General features: G+C 50.5%; 1 protein-coding gene across 1 annotated transcript in view; it reads left to right on the top strand.

The window, feature by feature from the left end:
* Positions 1 to 2225: 2225 nt before the first annotated feature.
* The window catches only part of VWC2 (von Willebrand factor C domain containing 2), a 130186-nt gene continuing 112678 nt past the window's right edge, over positions 2226 to 19733 (top strand). Inside the window, exons 1-2 of the mRNA XM_027540234.1 lie at positions 2226 to 3053; positions 4914 to 5715. Of these exons, the coding sequence (XP_027396035.1) occupies positions 5017 to 5715 (699 nt within the window). The 5' untranslated portion in view covers positions 2226 to 3053; positions 4914 to 5016. The remainder of the gene's footprint in view (positions 3054 to 4913; positions 5716 to 19733) is intronic.

The following is a 19733-nucleotide window of genomic DNA, read 5'->3' on the forward strand; positions in this document are numbered from 1 at the left end:
TCCTAATATACCTCCATTCCAGTGCATCTGGTCTAATTCTTTCCTCGAAGGAGTTACCTTTCTTCAGTTATGCAGGTATCACTCTGTCCCTGATTCCTCGGCAGAAACAGACTGAGCCCCTAGGGTAGGTTAGTTTGGCCTGATCCACACACGCGACCACTAGGACGTCCCTGGAGCTGACTACAGGGCACACAGCCCGCTCTGATCCCTCCCATCCCCTCTGCGACTGTGTGCTCTCAGAAGTGTAGGACCCGGGATGCAAAGTCAGCAGGGATCGGCTGGATTGGGAGGTTGAGGAGTCCCCGTGACATGGACAGTTAAGTCACGGGCAGAGCACCACCAAGGCAGCGGTGGTGCTGGCCCAGCAGCCCTGGAGTTAGATTCTGAGGCTCCAGTGTCACCTGGCGTCTGCCCTGTGAGTCGGGACCTTAGCCAGCTCACAGCTTCCTTGAGGTGTGGCTCCCCACTGGCAAAACGGCGAGCAGCAGTGGTGTCCCGGGCGTGCCGCATGGAATGAATGAGACGGCGTGCGCATGCCCAGGACTGTGTGAGTCGCAAGCACGGCTCTCCCAGCTTTTCCCACCCCTCCCTCCGCATCTGCTTCCGGGGCTGAAAGCACGAGAAGATGAATCAAGTCCAGCAGGAGGCCCTAGTTTAATAAGCCACCTTTTCAAAGGTGTGTGCAGACACCCCAGAGCTAGGACACAGTCTGCGGCTACAGGGCCTGTGTCGGAGCCAGAAACAAGCCTTGATAAAAAGGAAAGTAAACGAGCTATACTTCAGGAGACAGAAAACTGAGGACGCGGCAACTCTGAACTTGGCCTGGAACCCGTCCGCCTTGCCTGCTGCTCAGGATGGGCCTGGGGGCTGTGGGCACACTCACAGACTCAGGTCTTCTGTTGGTTGCTTTAAGACTAATAAAGTCAGTTACAACAGGTCAGGGGGGCAGAAACATGCCATGGTCTCAGAGCTCTTTGAGGTTGCTACCTACTCAGAGATGCTTTTTTTTTTTTTCTTCCTAATTCTTCCTTTTAAAGACGAGAAATGGTGACCCTGAGACAGCAGGTGAATTGTCTGAGGTCACAAAACTGCCCCGAGTGGGACCTGATAAGACCTTGTCACCTTACTCCACATCCAGAAATCTTTTTGCCGCTCCCTCCTACTCTGCAACCTGAGAGGAACTTAGATAAGAGAAAGGATGGAAGAAAGGAAGAAAAAAAAATTGAGGAAAGAAGAAAGAGAGGGAGGGATAGAGAGGGAAGGAGGAAGAGGGAGGGAGGAGAAGGGAAGAAAGAGACAGAGAGAAAGAAAAGGAGAATCAGATTCCCCTTTACTTCCCAGATATTGCCTTGAATTTCTCAGCTAATCAAGGTGGCATGGACATTGTTCTCCGCTAAGTACAGAAATCCTTCTAAAATTGCTTCTCCCCTCATCTCATCTGCCCTCTAACAGAACTCCTGAGAGTTACCTGCCATAAGGTAGTGTTGGGACACTGGGCAGTGTAATTACTCCCTCATTTTGTCAGGCCTCTTTGAGAGGCCACCACCTCTCACTACAGCTCTCCACTGTACCCACACACGGAGGCACAAAGCCTTCTGATTCAAGGGCTCTGTGACTGAAGTAAGATCAGAAGAGGCTTTGTGATTCCCTCTATCGGACCCCCAACCAACTTATTAGCTAGAAGTAGAATCTTTCACACATACCATTAAAGTTTTATTCTTCTTAGTCACATCTACTAGGGATTATACCAATGTAACTTGGTGTTACAACAAATAACAAAGTAACAAAGATTCCTTGGTGTTAAAACAGAGACAAACATGATGTGAAATGACTGGGTGGCCAGGCTGCTCAGTCCCACAGGCCAGTGTGACCAGTCTCTTGAAGTGACAGGATGCAAAGGCAGAAGGGCTTAAATCTTTCTGGACGTTGAAACGCTCCACCCAACTGCTTTTCTTTTCTTTTTTTTTTTTGGCGTGGGGTTGGCTGTGGCGGGAGGTTGCTTAGGTGAATCAGGAGAAACTTCTTCTGACCAGTCTTTCTGTGGCTGGGAAAGGGCCTTTCCGCAGTTCATTCAAATGGTTTGTTCAGGATCAAGAGGTGGGTACTTTGCATGCTTAGTTGCTCAGGCATATCCAATTCTTTGGGATTCTATGAACTGTAGCCCACCAGGCTCCTCTGTCCATGAGATTCTCCAGGCAAGAATACTGGAGTGGGTTGCCATTTCCTCCTCCAGGGGATCTTCCTGACCCAGGGATCCAGCCACATCTCCTGTGGAAGAGGAAAGCAATTGTTCTCAAACACCCATCCCCAGGCCAAGGCCTGACCTTGTAGGATAAAGGTTGTGTGTTATACATCTGAGTATTGTCAGTGATTTTAAGATGACACAGTAAGAACCACTGACTGGGAATAGACATCTCTACAAAAAATTTCATTTTAGGAGTTAATTTGAACAATTTCATTTTCTCCTTCCTTTTCTTATCAAAGAAAAGTAGCATGTTCATTGAGCAAGATCAGAGTAAAAACAAGTCTGAATCACACAGGCTTCTGCTGGACAGCTTTGCATTCCAGCGAAGTTAACCTGGCAGATGTTTCTATTCGGTGACAGGAGTCCCTCACCCAGGAAAGGGGAGCCAGAGGGACCGGGGTGGGGCTGGGCAGTAGAGGAGAAGAGAGATAGGCAGAGAGTCTGAAAGTACACTGCGCGCATTGTTATGGGTTTCTGACTCTTACACGTCTATACTTCTGGCTTTCTGAATGTAAAGAGAGAAGCAAAAAAAAAAAAAAAAACCTCCGCATAAGCTGCTATGCTAAGCTAACACGGCCTTCGAATTCCAAACTGAACACAGTTTGATTCGGGTTTTTCAACAGTCGCAAGACCAGGCTGTCCGCGGGGAGGAAAGCCAGAGGGGGCCAATTAGGAAGGAAGGAATTAAAGGGAAGAATAAAGGAAAGGAAAAAGCCCAGATGGAAGGTCCAGCGGAGGGTGAATGACAAGGCTGGAGGATGGCAGCCGGCGGCGGAGGTGGGGAGGCGGCTGCGCGGGAGACTGACAGGTGGGTCTCGGCCGCGAGGTGGGCAGCGGGGCGGGAGGTCTTCAAACCCCCGGGTAGCGCCGGCCGCCACGGCGACGCCTCCCAAACCCCGGCCGCAGAGGAGGGCGGGGAGCGCGCGGGGCGGGAAGCGGCTGCGGCAGGGGAGGCGGGAGCAAGGGCTCCCACTCCGGCCTCGGGGCCCGTCGCCCGCCCGCCGCGCTCCGGGCGTCTCTTCTGCCTCCTACGCGCCGCGGACACCCCAGCCTCCCGGCTGCCTGGTCCGGGGAGCTCTCCGCGCCTGCCCGAGAAGAGCAAGAATGAGTTGGGGCGCCCCGGGGCGCGATTCGTGGCGGAGACGCAGGGACCAGATCGGAGGATGAGCGGCGGAAGGCGGCGCAGAAACTGACGCGAGTTGGGGCCACGGCTCCCGGCCGCCGGCGCGACGAGCCAGACCGCGGAGACGCCCTAGCCGAGTGCACGCGCCGGGCGGAGCGCGCGCAGGTGGGGCTGAGCTCTCCGCTGTGCGCTCCGCTCCGGGCCCTCGCCGGCCGGAGGATGGGCGCCGGCGCCCAGGGTCCGTGCCCGCCGCTGCTGCCCCTGAGCCCGCCGCGAGCCCGGCGTCCGGCCGGCGCCCTGCGCTCATGTATGTAGGCTGGGCGCCCGCCCTCGGAAATGAGGATGCATGCTGGGTGTCCGCGCCCCGGGGGCCCTTCCGCATCCCTGCTGCTTAGGAGAAGTCCCCCCACCCCAGACCCCAAGTTTGTAAATATGGGTGATCGCCTGGATGAGGTCCACCGGGCTGGGGCTGGAAATGAGCAGAGGGCACAGAGGAGCCCTGCTTACTGGAAGAGGGTGGGGAAGCGGAGGAAGCCACTCCGGGGCGCACAGATTTGGGGAGTTGGACGGCTAGGTGGAGAGAGACTGGGCGGCCAGTACCCTGCAGCGTCTAGTCTAGGGTTCTGTCGGCCCTTTTGGGCCGCAGAAAGTTTGGGAACCAGAGAGGTTTTCGGAGACCGGGAGACTGAGGGGCGTTCGCCCCCGCCCTCCATCTCCAGCCTTCTCCACCGCACACCTTCAGTCTGCTGGGCCTTCCTGCTCCAAGGCCACGACCCCCTCCAGGGTCAAAGAAATTAGGAGACTGAGCGCTGCGGCTCACACGAGGGTCTCTGGTCTGCGCCCGGAGTCGCTGAGCCGCTGCCGGATGGCTGGCGGAGGAAGAGAAGCCTGCGGAATCCCCGACCCGCAGCCGGGAACTGGGGGTGGGCTGGGGGATAGTCGGGGACCTTCTTCCCCCGGCAGCCGGGTCCGAGCTGGAGGGCGGGGAAGGGGCGTCTGCGCCCCGCACTGGCGGCGTTTGAAAAGTTTTTCAGATGAATCACCGGGCCCTGCAAGGTTTCTTCCCTTCCTTCCCTCCCCTCTTCCCCAAACGCCCTCAGGCAAGCGAGGAAGGGTTTCCTTCTTATTTTTCTGCACAGTCTTCACCGTCCACTCCACTGCGGAATTCTCCACTGTGCGACCTTTGGGGAAGTGTGGCCGGGACCTGAAGAGGGGCGCGAGGCGCTGGAGTTATGTGGCTCCATCCGAGCCTTGCAGGGGGCGCGGGCCCAGCTTGCTGCATCCCCACCGCTCCACCACCCGCTAATAACGACGACAGGGGGCACACTGCGGGTCGGTGTTTTTCTGGGACTCGCCTCCGTGTCCAGGCCCGCAGTCTTGGATCTGTAGGACCCCCGGCGGCGCCCGGGCGCCGGGAATGCAGCCCCTGCCCTCGTGGTCCGGCGAGTCCATCTAGGGAGCCTCGGGGTCGGGCGGCTCGGGGCCGGGAGGGGGCCGGGCGCGCGCGGGCCGCGGGGCTCAGCTGTGCTGCTGTTCTCTCCGCAGGGACGGCGGCTCCCGGCTGGCGGCGGCGCGCCCCCGGGCTGTGAATGCGACTCGCCCCTCGGCCGCGCTCCCCGCCCGCCCGCCCGCCGGGACGCGGTAGGGAATGCCCAGCTCCACTGCGATGGCAGTTGGCGCGCTGTCCAGTTCCCTCCTGCTCACCTGCTGCCTGATGGTGGCCCTGTGCAGCCCGAGGATCCCGCTGGAGAAGCTGGCCCAGGCGCCGGAGCGGCCGGGCCAGGAGAAGCGCGAGCACGCGTCTCGGGACGGTCCGGGCCGGGTGAGCGAGCTCGGGCGTCCGGCGAGGGACGAGGGCGGCGGCGGCGGCCGGGACTGGAAGGGCAAAAGCGGCCGCGGGCTGGCCGGCCGGGAGGCGTGGAGCAGGCAGAAGCAGGCCTGGGCCGCCCAGGGCGGGGGCGCGGGGGCCGGGGACCTGCAGGGGCGACCCCGCGGGGACACCCCGCACGAAGAGCCCCCGGCCGCCGCCGCCCAGGACGTGGCGGGTCCGGAGTCGGAGCCCACGCCTGAGCCGCCGGAGGAGTACGCGTACCCGGATTACCGGGGCAAGGGCTGCGTGGACGAGAGCGGCTTCGTGTACGCGATCGGGGAGAAGTTTGCTCCGGGACCCTCGGCCTGCCCCTGCCTGTGCACCGAGGAGGGACCGCTGTGTGCACAGCCCGAGTGCCCGCGGCTGCACCCGCGCTGCATCCACGTTGACACCAGCCAGTGCTGCCCGCAGTGCAAGGAGAGGAAGAACTACTGCGAGTTCCGGGGCAAGACCTACCAGACCCTGGAGGAGTTCGTGGTAAGAGGCCAGCGCCCGGGCGACTTTGCACGTCCCAGGAGCCGGTGAGCTGGCTCCTCGCCCCCACTTTGGAGAAGAGGCGCCCTGTGGTTCTCAGAGGTGGACGGCGCTGTGCCTGTGTCCCCTCTCTTTTTCAGTGCAGAGGTAATTTTTGAAAGCCACGTGCCCAGCTGACATGCATTTGCTCCAAAAGGGTTGCCTTAGAGTAAAGCCCGTGGCACCAAAGCCCAAGCAAAAGTACTGGCTGCGCTTTTAATCTTAATTGGCTGCTCCGGAGTTAAAAGTGTTGCTGCTGAAATGTTCACCCTGTTTTCAAATACAGGGTAATTTACCTTGCTGTTTGGGATGTATTCTTCAGTTAATAGTTCATTAAGGGAGACTATTCATATAAATAAGCCATTTCCCTGGATTATGTGCTGGGTATCAGGCAGATGTTCTAGAAATTAAAACAAAACAAAACAAAATTGTTGCTGATTGGATGCCAAAACATGGTCCATGGCAAAAATAAGTCCAGGTTATGGTTTTTTAAATGGTTTTATTTTAGGTGAGTACTGGTCATAATATTAGTACTGCTATTTCCTGAATGCCTACAGTAATGTCCCACCCCCAGGCTGCATTTTCACCTATACTAACTTAGTTAAACCTCAAGCTAGGCTATAAAGTCGATTATGATCTCTTACCTCCAGCTGATGGAGAAGAGGAAACTGAGACACAGAATATTTAAATAAGGTGTCCAGGGCAACACAGCTGCTAAGAAGCAGATTCAGTGCCTCAAGCCTTCTTTGATATTCTAGGCTCTATTTACACCAAAAGCCCAGCCCCACGGGTGCTGGGTGGACATACTGCCCAGTGGGTGTGCTGGCCAGGGGCTAAACTTGCCCAGAGCCCTGCTTCTTCACTAGTGGCCTTGGCAGACCACCCACACCTCTGCTCAGTCTTTCCAGCCCCCCAGGGTTGGCTCAGCCTCTGGCCTTCCTGGACTTGGCCAGTTGACTTGGCATGCCAGAGTTTTTCTGGGCAGCAGAGGGTGTCCTGGGACCTCCGGCCCCCAAAGCTGAGTGAGGAGGCAGATGGGGAGGAATCTCCTCCAGGGTCTCCAGAACGGAGCCTCTGAGATCTACAGATTGAGAATGTGGCCAGGGTGTGACATCAGGTAGTGAGTTTCAGGAATGAATTCCTGAGTGCTGTAGAAACACTCTCTTTCCTGTCATCTGTAAAGTAAGGCTAGCCATTCCTTAAGGCTCCCTGGAGTTCTAACCACCTGACATTCAGGGTCTAACTCCAGGCAAACATGTTGAACACAATTCTTGGCTTCGACCCTTTGGAGAACCAGACAACTTTGATGAGAACTTTATGGGAACCAGGCCCTGGCCATACAATAGAAGTCAGGAACTCTGCTTTCAAAATTCTCCTAGAGGACTGAAGAGCCAGACAGATGCCTCTCCAGAAGTTTTGGGTGCAGCCCGGAAGTGCAGAAGCAAAGCTGGCCCTGGGAGCTAGTGGGACCCAAAGGAGCCACCTTCTGTGTTGGCCAGAATGGGACTGTAGCCAAACAATTCCCTGGAGTTTCAGGTTCATCAGAAAGTCTTATAAGATCAAAGACAAGGAGTTAATTTTTTTATTAATAGTATTTACTGTCTGCACTATGTGTAGTAACATAATCATTTCTTATGTATCCCACAAGGCGGGCTGAGGAATTACTAACATTTTGATCTCAGAAGCCCAAACACATCACAGAGCAGCCATCACAGGCAGAAGGAAGAATTCAAATCTGTTTGAGTTATCCATTGCTAAATGCTGGATGCCATGGTCTGTCTGTGTATATGGTTGGTGGGGGAATCTCCTGGTGGATTTCTGTTTCCAAAAATTAGTGCCTACCCTGATGGCTCAGCTGGTAAAGAATCTGCCTGCAATGCAGGAGACTCAAGTTCGATGCCTAAGCCTAGAAGATCCCCTGGAGGAGGAAATGGCAACCCACTCCAGAATTCTTGCCTGGGAAATCCCATGGACAGAGGAGCCTGGAGGAGGGCTCCAGTCCATAGGGTCGCAAAGAGTCAGACACGACTAAGCATGAGAATGAACAAATGAAAGTGGAATGTGTTTCCCACTCTGGAGATGGGAGAATTTAGCAAAAGGGAGTTTGGAGAGATGATTATCTTGGGAAGAATCAAAATATTAATAAAGCTATTTTGAGAGTATTAAGTGCATCTTTCATCTTCAAGTGACCCTTCATTCTTAACTTTCATCCAATCATTACCAGCTGCTAGGATGACACATGCATGAGGGTTGAGCAGCTGCTGCAAAATTTCCACTGTATTCCTGCTCCTATGACATATACAATTGCATAAGGATTTCACTGTATATATCGTGCTTGTTCATTTCTGTTAGTATCAGGAACATTTGTAGGTTTTCCCTGATTTAGTGCGGCTTTGTGCATGTTTCCTTCCAAGACCAAAAGGATGCAGGGCTTTGTCAGGGGTGTTGGGAGGTTGAGCTTAGAAGGGTTTAGGGTCAGCTGTGGTGGCTCGCTGGTAAAGAATCCACCTGCAATGCAGGAGGCCTGAGTTCAGTCCCTGGCTCAGGAAGATCCTGTGGAGAAGGGAATGGTTACCCACTCTAGTATTCTTGCCTGGAGAATCCCATGGAGTGAGGAGCCTAGCAGGCTACACAGTCCTTGGGGTCACAAAGAGGCAGACACAACCGAGCAACTAAGCACACAGGGTCAACCGTGAGTCCGTGGGGCTTGCCCCCGTGCCTGGTCTGGGCCCACTGGGCTTCCAGGAGGTCTGCCAGGGCTTGCAGGTTGCATAGCAGAGGAAACAGAAAAGGGAAGCATTTTATATCTGAAGCTCTGGGGGCTTCTCCGAAAAAAATGCAGTTCAGTGGAGGTTGTGGTCTCAAGGGTCACACATGAAACACTGCTGACCATGGCAAAATTGGAGGTGAAAGGGAGGCTGGTTCTGGTCCGCTTTCCCTGAGGCACGCAGGCGCTTTGGTAGTCTGTACTCTACTCTCTGAGAGAGAGGAGATTACGGATGGAGACTGGGAGCTCGACAGAACTGATCCTTGTGCCTGTGATGTGTAGGCAGCCCCAGGCAGAACATCACTTCTCCCAGCCCTCCTGTGGGTCTCTGTCCTGGGGGCCTGTCTGCAGTCACTGTGCCAGCTGCACACTGGAGCCAAATCAACTGAAACCTCAGAGTTTAGAGCAGATAAAGGTGTATTTATTGCAGGGCCATGCATCCAATAGTCATATATGGATGTGAGAGTTGGACCATAAAGAAGGCTGAGTGCCAAAAGACTGATGCTTTTGAACCATGGTGTTGGAGAAGACTCTTGTGAGTCCCTTGGACTGCAAGAAGATCAAACTAGTCAATCCAAAGGAAATCAACCCTGAATATTCATTGGAAGGACTGATGCTGAAGCTGAAGCTCCAATACTTTGGCCACCTGATGCTAAGGGCTGACTCATTAGAAAAGATCCTGATGCTGGGAAAGGTTGAAGGCAAGAGGAGAAGGGGAACGAGATGAGAAGGGTGAGATGGTTGGATGGTATCACTGACTCAATGGACATGAGTTTGAGCAAGCTCCGGGAGATAGTGAAGGACAGGGAAGCCTGGCGTGCTGCAGTCCATGGGGTCGCACAGAATTAGACATGACTGAGTGACTGAACAACAATAACAACAAGGCAAGGAGCATGGAGAGGGAGAGGGGTTTTGGACAAGATTTTACAGGCAAAATTTGGGAGGTAGGCTGCTGGGTGTGTAACCCTCCTCTGATTGGTTGGTAGTGAGGGCTCCAGGAATTTTGTGCTCAGCCTGAAGTTACCATTGTCCAGGAGGGTGTGTGCCTTACTTTCTGCAAAGGAATTCAAAGATAGATATCAGAGGTCTGTGTCCATGACCCAGGAGAAACTAGGGCCCTCCTCCATCTGCATGACTGTTTCTTTTTGCGTTCTTCATGCCCCTAATTATTGATGTTTGAATCTGCCCTTTGGAACTCAGGGAAGGTCTTGGAGGCTGAAATCTTTGTCCTACAAAGGAGAAATAAAACGCAGAAAGGTTTTTATACTAGGGAGGGCCCCACAGAGTCCTGCTCACTTTCACTCTCTGCCCAGTTTTCTCTGTACTTCAGTCTGTCTCTTCCCTTCTCTCCAGGCTCTTTACCCCTTTAAAACCCTCATTCCTTACAGCCTAGTTGATCTTGGGCAGATGTCAGCTGAAGACCTCACTCTTCAATGAAATACCATTGAGCTGCTAATAATACTTAGAGTAATACCCTCATCCCGCTGGGGGTGTTTGCAATTTCATTTGTATATCCAGATAAAAGCATAGTTACTACTAGAATGCCTTCCATTGCCTCTCAAGTCATACCTAGTATCCTGTTCTTACACCAACAAGTCTCCAACTTTGAGTAAGGAAGCCTGTCTCTTGGTTTATATTTTTTATACATGAACACCTTTCCGTTTGCTTAACAAAATCCCACAGACGTGGTGGCTTCCACAGTACAAGTTTGTTGTCTTACAGCCCTGAAGGCTGGGGGTCCAAGATCAAGGAGTGGGTGGGGCTGTTTCCCCCAGGCCTCCCTCCTGGGCATGTAGATGGCTGTCTTCCCGAGTGCCCACTCGTGTGACCTTATTTCACCTGGACGGCCTCTGTCAAGACCTTGTCTCTAAGTACAGTAGCATTCTGAGCTCTTGGATTTAGGATTTCAATGTCTGAATCTGGGAGAGGACCCAGTCCAGCCTTTAACATTGGGTGTCAGTGATCAGAGTTGACCTCATAGGCTTGGGTCCAGGGAGGCGTAAAGAGTGTGGTGGGACAAGGATGCATCAGCAAGAGTGATTGGAAGAACGAATTCATAGAAAAGGCGCAGAGGGACGGGTAGCACACAAAATGCCTGAGAAACATAAATAAAACATAATGAAGCTGCCCACGCAGATCGCGGTGATCCGGTGTCTGTTCCATTCAGAGCACCATTTCAGGAATTATCATGCTACTTAAGTCAGTGGGTGCTTGTGTCACACGAGGGCCTCACTTTTAAATGTGCCCCTGAGAACTTCCATGCAGACCAGCAGCAGGTCAAATTTGAAATTCTTTCATTAAAAAATGACTCCATTTTGAGCAACAGAAGAACTTGTTCCCCTCCCGGGAACCCTGATTTCTGGGGACTGTGAGGACAGAATTGGGGTCTGCAGGGTTGTTTCCCGTTTCACAGAATCTCATGAATGTGGGACTCCCCTGGGTAAGGCCACTCAGGAGAACTGAACTTTCACTTTGCTTTGGTTGGAATCACATCAGTTCTGTGTGTCCACACTGGTTATTGCGGCAGATCAGGAGCTCTGATTGGCAATTGTATAAGCCTTTGAAGAAAAGAGAAAATGAATTATTAATACGCGCTCCTTGCTAGGCTGTCTTTCAAAGCACGGGGAAAGTTGGACAGGAAATCAGTGAATGAGGGAGTCACGGATGAGATGTTTGGGGACCACTGAGTTACATGCCTTTCCTGAGACCTCAGCATCTGGCTTGCTAAAAAATCTCCTTTCTAGGAGTTTATTAATGGAAAACAACCTACATGAAATTTGGAATCAAAAGCATCATCATCTCAACAGATCTGTAATGCAATTATGAGAAAGTGCCAAGAAGGAGAAAGACACAATTCTCCATGTTTTTCAGTCTAATAGGATTTGTATTCTTTCTACTGATGCTACTTAAATCAAAATAATACTATTATTGTTTTCCTTTGCAAAAGAACATGAACTGAGTTGTATAAAGTGGACGTTCTTTTATGGAAGTCAGTTTCATGTGTGTGTGGTTGCTACCACTGAGTGTGTTTTGGTTCCTAGTAAGATTTGATGAATTTTGGACTTCTTAGTTTCTGCCTTTCTATCTAGAGCCATTTAAGTGGTAACAATTTTATTTTTAAAGCAAGGAGAGTCCATATGGTTTCTCTAGATCTTTCGATGTACCCCTAACTCAGGTGGGAGAAACTTAATGTGAATGACTGCTTTTTTTACCTGTTCCACGTGGTACTTTGTATGCACATATGAGATAAGTACTATAAAAGTCCCTGCAGGACAGTTGTTCATATCCAAACTTTCCTAAAAACTCTGGTCCATAAGATCTTCAATCTATGCCAAAATGTCCTTGATATCTGTATGATCATTTGGTCCAATCCAAAACTTTCAAAAGATATTTGCTCCATGCCAAGAGGTCCTTGGCATGGAGCAACGTGCATGGACCTAGAGATTATCACACTAAGTGAAGGTCAGACAGAGAAATACAAATATCGTATGATATTGATATCACTTATATGTGGAATCCCCAAAATAATGACACAATTGAACTTATTTACAAAAGAGAAACAGACTCACAGACATAGAAAATAAGCTTATGGTTACGAAAGGGGAAGGCTGGGGAAGGGATGATCTACGAGTTTTGGATTAACAAATACACATTACTATATATAAAATAGTTATTTAACAAGAGCTTTACTGTATAGCCCAGGGAACTATATTCAGTATCTTGTAATAACCAATGATGGAAAAGAATCTGAAAAAGTTATCAGTTCAGTTCAGTTCCGTTCAGTCACTCAGTCGTGTCCGACTTTTTGCGACCCCATGAATCGCAGCACGCCAAGCCTCCCTGTCCATCACCAACTCCCGGAGTTCACTCCAACTCATGTCCATCAAGTCAGTGATGCCATCTAGCCATCACATCCTCTGTTGTCCCCTTTTCCTCCTGCCCCCAATCCCTCCCAGCATCAGAGTCTTTTCCAATGAGTCAACTCTTTGCATGAGATGGCCAAAGTACTGGAGTTTCAGCTTTAGCATCATTCCTTCCAAGGAACACCCAGGACTGATCTCATTCAGAATGGACTGGTTGGATCTCCTTGCAGTCCAAGGGACTCTCAAGAGTCTTCTCCAACACCACAGTTCAGAAACATCAATTCTTCGGAGCTCAGCTTTCTTCACAGTCCAACTCTCACATCCATACATGACCACTGGAAAAACCATAGCCTTGACTAGACGGACCTTTGTTGGCAAAGTAATGTCTCTGCTTTTGAATATGCTATCTAGGTTGGTCATAACTTTTCTTCCAAAGAGTAAGCGTCTTTTAATTTCATGGCTGCAGTCACCATCTGCAGTGATTTTGGAGCCCCAAAAAATAAAGTCTGACACTGTTTCCACTGTTTCCCCATCTATTTTCCATGAAGTGATGGGACCAGACACCATGATCTTGGTTTTCTGAATGTTGAGCTTTAAGCCAACTTTTTCACTCTCCTCTTTCACTTTCATCAAGAGGCTTTTGAGTTCCTCTTCACTTTCTGCCATAAGGGTGGTGTCATCTGCATATCTGAGGTTATTCACATTTCTCCCAGCAGTCTTGATTCCAGCTTGTACTTCTTCCAGCCCAGCGTTTCTCATAATGTACTCTGCATATAAGTTAAATAAGCAAGGTGACAATATACAGCCTTGACGTACTCCTTTTCCTATTTGGAACCAGTCTGTTGTTCCATGTCCAGTTCTAACTGTTGCTTCCTGACCTGCATATAGGTCTCTCAAGAGGCAAGTCAGGTGGTCTGGTATTCCCATCTCTTTGAGAATTTTCCACAGTTTATTGTGATCCACACAGTCAAAGGCTTTGGCATAGTCAATAAAGCAGAAATAGATGTTTTTCTGGAACTCTCTTGCTTTTTCCATGATCCAGCAGATGTTGGCAATTTGATCTCTGGTTCCTCTGCCTTTTCTAAAACGAGTTTGAAGTTATATGTACATATATATTGATATTTATATATATAAAAAACTGAATCACTTTGCTGTATACCAGAAACGGACACAGAATTGTAAATCAACTGTATTCATTAGAAAAGGAAAAAGTACCTGCTGTTTGGTCCTGTCCCGAATCATTTGGCATGGATTCTTTGAACAGGACCAAATTTTAAGGGTATTTTGGTGTGGACCAATTGTCTTACAGACGTTTTAGACAGGACCAATATCTGCTAACCTAAAAGTTTAGTCTTTTATGACAAGAAGGAGAAAACCAACATTTATCCAGGGGTTATATGTTTTATATGCTGGGGGCGTGATTACACAACAGACTGATGAGTTGGTGGTGTTTTCTTTAAGGAGAGAAAACTAAGTTTCAAAACAGTTAAGTAACTTGATGAAAGTCATCAAGCTCGTAACAGGGTGTGGGGGGCAGGATTTGAGTCCTGGTCTGTCGGACCTTTCCTTCCAGCCCTGCTCCCTTATCTTCCTGATCCCGGGGGGTGGAGGGGCGTTTTGTGTGTGGCTGGAAGAATTTCTGGTACCTGGAAAAGGAAAGGCTTATACTGGCCTGGTAAACACTGAATGAATTTGGTTGTGTTTATGTGGATGTATGTTATGTTTCACTTATAACATAGGGGACAAAGCCATAGGGAACAAAATGAGCATCTGTGGGCTTCAAAGTATGAAATCTTGAGTTGTAAGGAGAACATGAGCTCTGAGCCCCGGGAGCTCCCTGAGGGCAAAGAGGAAGGTTCCAGTAGGTTCCAGATCTTGACCAGGGGGTAGGACCTCAAAGGTCGTCAGGCCGGGGTGGCAGATTGATGGCCTGACAACCAGCCCTGGCCCAGGGAGTGCTCTGCTTTGCTCGCAGAACATCAGCTGTTTGTGTCACTGGAGAGGACATTTAACAAGTGAGAAGTTCATACAGATACTTCAATTGCCAGTTTGCATGAGAACAGGGGGAGTCCCAGATGGTAGCCATCTGCCAGGGCCAAGCTGCTTTTTGAGAAGGGCTTTGGCTCCCCAGGAGACCATCTCCCCGCTGGCCTGACTTTCCCATGGTCCTGCAGTCATGTGGCTTTGTGATGCTGTCTGTTCATAAGTGAAGAGGTGTCACCATATAAAACCAGCAACTTCTTCAAGATCAAACAAGCCAGCCTGCATCAGAGGCGGCTCAGGGACCCTGGCCACCCTCTCCAGCCTTGTCCTTCAGTTGGCATGGATAGTCAGTCTCTAGAACTTCAAGGACTCTGTCCTTGTGAGCCCTTGTGTCACTGTGAGCCCTTGTTCTATGCCCAAGGATGATAATCGTGCATGCTCAGTTGCTCAGTCATGACCAGCTCTTTGTGATCCCATATTCTTTGCAACCCCATGGACTGCAGCCTGCCAGGCTCCTCTGTCCAAGCAGTTTTCTAGACAAGAATACTGCAGTTGGTTACCATTTCCTCCTCCAAGGGATCTTCCAAACCCAGGGATCGAACCCATGTCTTCTGCATTGGCAGGCAGATGCTTTTACCACTCCACCAACTGGGAAGTCCAGGCAACAGAGCCTCCTTGTTAGCTGTTAGGAAACTGTAGAGAGGATCTTGCTTGTCTGTCATGTTATAGGAAGGAGGTGAGAGATGTGAGAACCCACAGAGCTCTGTACAAATAGCAGAGCAAAAGCCTGCTGCTCGTGTGGCCTGGAGGGTGAGCATCTCAGGAGTGGTCCTGCCTCCAGTGAGGCACTTGGTCTCCAGGAGGATGGCCCATGAAGAAGGTCCTCATTGTTAGGAGGTGACTCTAGGGGGCTGTGTGTTCCTGTAAATAGTCCTTCCTTGGATCTGATACATCCCAACAGAAAATTCATTCTTGCATTTATTTATTCAATAAATCTTTGCAGGCATTGGCCTAGATCCCGGTGATAGAGTGACAAACTGCCAGGTCCTTCCAGTCAAGGAGCAGGGACCTTGTAGAGAGAGATGTGCCCGGAGGTTGGTCGTGGGGCACGGGGTGTCTGCCGGGCAGGTAGGTGGAGGCAACTCATTCAGACCCCACGGCTGTTGATGGTTTGCTTTTAAATGGCAGAGGAATCCTGGGGCTGATTTTGAGGGGAAAGACCAAGCCTGTTTCAGATAGAACAGTTGTGAGCTTGAGTAAAGGTTCCAGTTTTCCACTCAAGTCTGCAGCCCCTGTAGCCATCCTTCATGGCATGGTTCTGACCACGTAGCCGGAAATCCTTCTTGCTGCTTATCTGTTCCAAGGCTGAGATCCTGCCAGCTGGATTTCACTTCTCTTTCTATTTCTGCCGGGCACTGGGGTGCGGCCAGGACACAGAGTGCCTTTCGAATGGATGCATAAAGCGATGATGTCAGGCATCTGCCCATGGCCCTGTGAGTTCTCAGGGAGGCCCTGGCCCGTGGAAAAACAGAGCGTTGGAAAATTAAGGCTCTGTGCATTTCTTATCATGGCACAGGTGATTTTGCCTGAGAATATGGAAGACTTATAGCCTGAAAACCCACTGTTTTTATAAAAGTCATGAAATCTTGGATCTCATACAATAAAACACATCTTCTTAAAAGCACATCAGAAATGGCAAAAAGAGACACACACACACACACTCACAGAGAAATTAGTCTCTGGAGGTGGACATCAGAATCCAGAGAGGAAAGTCAGCCAGAGGGGCAGCTGGCTTCAGGGGTGGCTGGCTGACAGCCATCTCTGATGCCTGGGACCTGCATGCTTGATACTTACGGCCAGGCTGGGGCACGTGGCAAGCCCAGGACCACAGGTGGAGAGAGTCAGATCAGGGTATGTCTCATAGAAGCAGGCTCCCCAGAAGAGTCTGTCCTGCAGGAGGGCAGTGCAGACAGAGCCCTGGACAGCCTCAGTGTGGGCAGAGCTGGGGCTCACGGTCAGCAGTTGCACGTGCCCTCCTGTGGATATGGATGGTCATGCTTCCCTGAGTGCTCTGGATAATCCATGTGGAATGTTTTCATTTAAAGGGGCCCCAGACTGGCAGTGCCCACAGGTATCCGGCAGAGGCAAACACTCTCTGGCCTCAGAGACTCCCCACAAATACAGTTCCAAGAATATGATGTCAAAATAACAATAACACATAAGGAGAAAAAGCAGCTGAGACAAAAGCGGTCAGATCAGACTCAGACGTCAGGCTACAAATGAGAATTATTTTTTATGCCTAGAGAAATAAATGCGGGAATAAAATGAATGGGTAAACAATATCACTATATCCCAAGTACTCATCAGCTTTGGGAAGGAATCAGATAGAACCTCTGTAAAGGAAGGCTACAGTCATTAGAACTGATCTTCAAGGGGAGAGTTTGGCAGGATGGCAGATGCAGGTTCTGAGATAATCTAGTGAACCTGGGGGTGGACTTGAAGCCTGGAAGGAAACACAGGGGCACAGGTGGAATGTAGGAAAGACATGCGTGGGGACATGGAGGATTGAGAGAGAAGTGACATACGTGCAGTTAGAATTTTGAGAGAGGTAGCAGAGAATGTGGGAAAGAGATAGTGATAGGTCTTTCTCATTGAAAGACCTCAATTTCCCGGTTCAGGAATCCCAATAAAGCTAAAGAAAGATACATGCGTGTGTATATATTTATACACACACTTATATATTAAGTGTACATAACATTATATGAGCTTCACCAAAGAATTGATGCTCTCGAACTATGATGCTGGAGAAGGTTCTTGAGAGTCTCTTGGACAGCAAGGAGATCAAACCAGTCGATCAAAAGGAATCAACCCTGAATATTCATTGGAAGGACTGATACTGAAGCTAAAACTCCAATACTTTGGCCAACAGATGCAAAGAGCTAACTCATTGAAAAATACCCTGATCCTGGAAAAGGTTGAAGGCAGGAGGAAAAGGGGACAACAGAGGATGAGATGGTTGGATGGCATCACCAATTCGATGGATATGAGTTTGAGCAAACTCTGAGAAACAGTGATGGACAGGGAAGCCTGGCGTGCTGCAGCCCGTGGGGTCTCGAAGAGTCACACATGACGGAGCAACCGAACAACAAAAACTGGTGGCTCAGACGGTGAAGAATCCACCTTCAATGCAGGAGACGTGGGTTTGATCTCTGGGTTGGGAGGATCCCCTGGAGAAGGGAATGGCTACCGACTCCAGTATTCTTGCCTAGACAATTCCATGGACAGAGTAGCCTGGTGGGCTATAGTCTGTGAGGTCACAAAGAGTCAGATACAACTGAGCTACTAACACTCAAACACACTACATAATGTATTTGCTGCTGTTGCTGCTAAGTCGCTTCAATCGTGTCTGACTCTTCACGACCCCATGGACTGCAGCCTACCAGGCTCCCCCATCCTTGGGATTCTCCAGGCAAGAACACTGGAGTGGGTTGCCATTTCCTTCTCCAATGCATGAAAGGGAAAAGTGAAAGTGAAGTCGCTCAGTCGTGTCTGACTCTTCGAGACCCCATGGACTGCAGCCTACCAGGCTCCTCCGTCCATGGGATTTTCCAGGCAAGAGTACTGGAGTGGGATGCCATTGCCTTCTCCAATATAATATATTTAAGTGTATATATATATATATATATGTCCATGGGGTCGCAAAGCATCAGACATGACTGGGCAACTTCACCTTCACTTTTCACTTTCACGCATTGGAGAAGGAAATGGCAACCCACTCCAGTGTTCTTTCCTGGAGAATCTCAGGGACGGGGGAGCCTGGTGGACTGCCGTCTATGGGGTCGCACAGAGTCGGACACAACTGAAGTGACTTAGCAGCAGCAGGTGTGTATATATTTATATATACGCACATAGGTGTGTGTGTATGTATGTATATACACACATGTATAAAACCACAGCTAGTGATACCACTTCTTCGTGATCTGGCCCTTCTGCTCCGGAGGCAGCTCAGAAATAAATAGTAACACACAGTCTACTAGAGAGGTTGGACCTTCTGTCTTGTGTCTTTGCTTTCGTTGGAGGTTGACATGGTACAGTCATTTACGTTTCCCTCGTCCAACTTTAAAAATTCCCTGGGGACTTCCCTGGTGGTCCAGGGTTAACACTTCACCTTTCACCTCAGGAAGCGCCCGTTTGATTCCTGGTTGGGGGGCTCAGATTGCATGTGCCTTGTGGCCCCCAAACCCAAACATAAAACAGTAGCAATGTTTTAACAAATTCAAAAAAGACTTTAATAACGGTCCATGTCACAAAATCATTAAAAAAAAATCGTTACTTGCATTTTACTTTTAAATTCTGTGAGTTTTTTTGTCCCCCCAAATCTATCTCAATAGTTTTGTTTCAGAAGGCTTGAAACAAATAAAGTTCATTTCAACAAGCCAGGACTCATATTTATTCATCCCTGTTGAGATGTCGGGAGCCATAGTTTTAGGCCTGGTCACACTCTTGAATTGTTGACAGTCATGTTCTGGGGACACAGGGCTCCCGGCCGGTGGACGCTGTCGTAGGGGCATCTCTGTTCCCCAGGCCCCAGTGCAGGGAAGCCGGGTGGCCAGGATGCTGGCCGTCCATTCCCACAGGGAGCAGGGCCGCCTGGAGCACCTTTGCCTCCATGGGCCAGTAGTTGAGTCATGTCACACTTGCAGAAACGTCAAGATCTGGGAGTCAGGAAGAGAAAGAATTCTGACAAGCCTGCTGCCTTTGCCTGGGCCTGTGAGGAGCAGGGGACGCCAGTGGCCTGAGGGATAAACTGTGCTGTGATGTCAACCACTCGGCTCAGGTCACCTCCCGCTGGCAACAGAGTTCCCCTCAGGCTTCCTGTGCCCTCCAGGGAGCCAAGGAAGTAAGCTCAGCTTGCTCCGGGGTAACAGTGAGGGGCCACTGGCACAATTGAAAGGTTGGCTCTCAGGGAGGTGTCTGAGCTCAAAGATGGTCCCTTTTTTGTGAGTGAGCCCCATGGTGTTTTAAACCTCTGTGGAAAGGGACCTCATTAACTGGAGAAACCGCTGGGCTGGCCTGTTGTAACTGCAGGATGCTGTGGAAGAGGTTGAGCTTCAAGGCGAAGTGCAGGGGCCAAAGGCGTGAGCTGAGGATGCCTGTGCTCCAGGCTCAGCCCGTGGACCAGCACTTGCTGGGTGATTGACAGCTGAGGCAGGCTGCTGGGAGCCAGGCTCCAACCTCAGATGTGTCCTCGTGGCCACTTTCTAGTTGGCGATTGTGACCCTTGTTCCCTCCAGCTCCACTGAGTCAGCGCACCTCTGGAGGTCTTCATCTCTCCCCGTTTAGCGTTTAAGCATTATTACTTCCATCCC

The sequence above is a fragment of the Bos indicus x Bos taurus genome, chromosome 4 (genome assembly GCF_003369695.1).
Source record: "Bos indicus x Bos taurus breed Angus x Brahman F1 hybrid chromosome 4, Bos_hybrid_MaternalHap_v2.0, whole genome shotgun sequence".
NCBI lineage: Eukaryota > Metazoa > Chordata > Mammalia > Artiodactyla > Bovidae > Bos > Bos indicus x Bos taurus.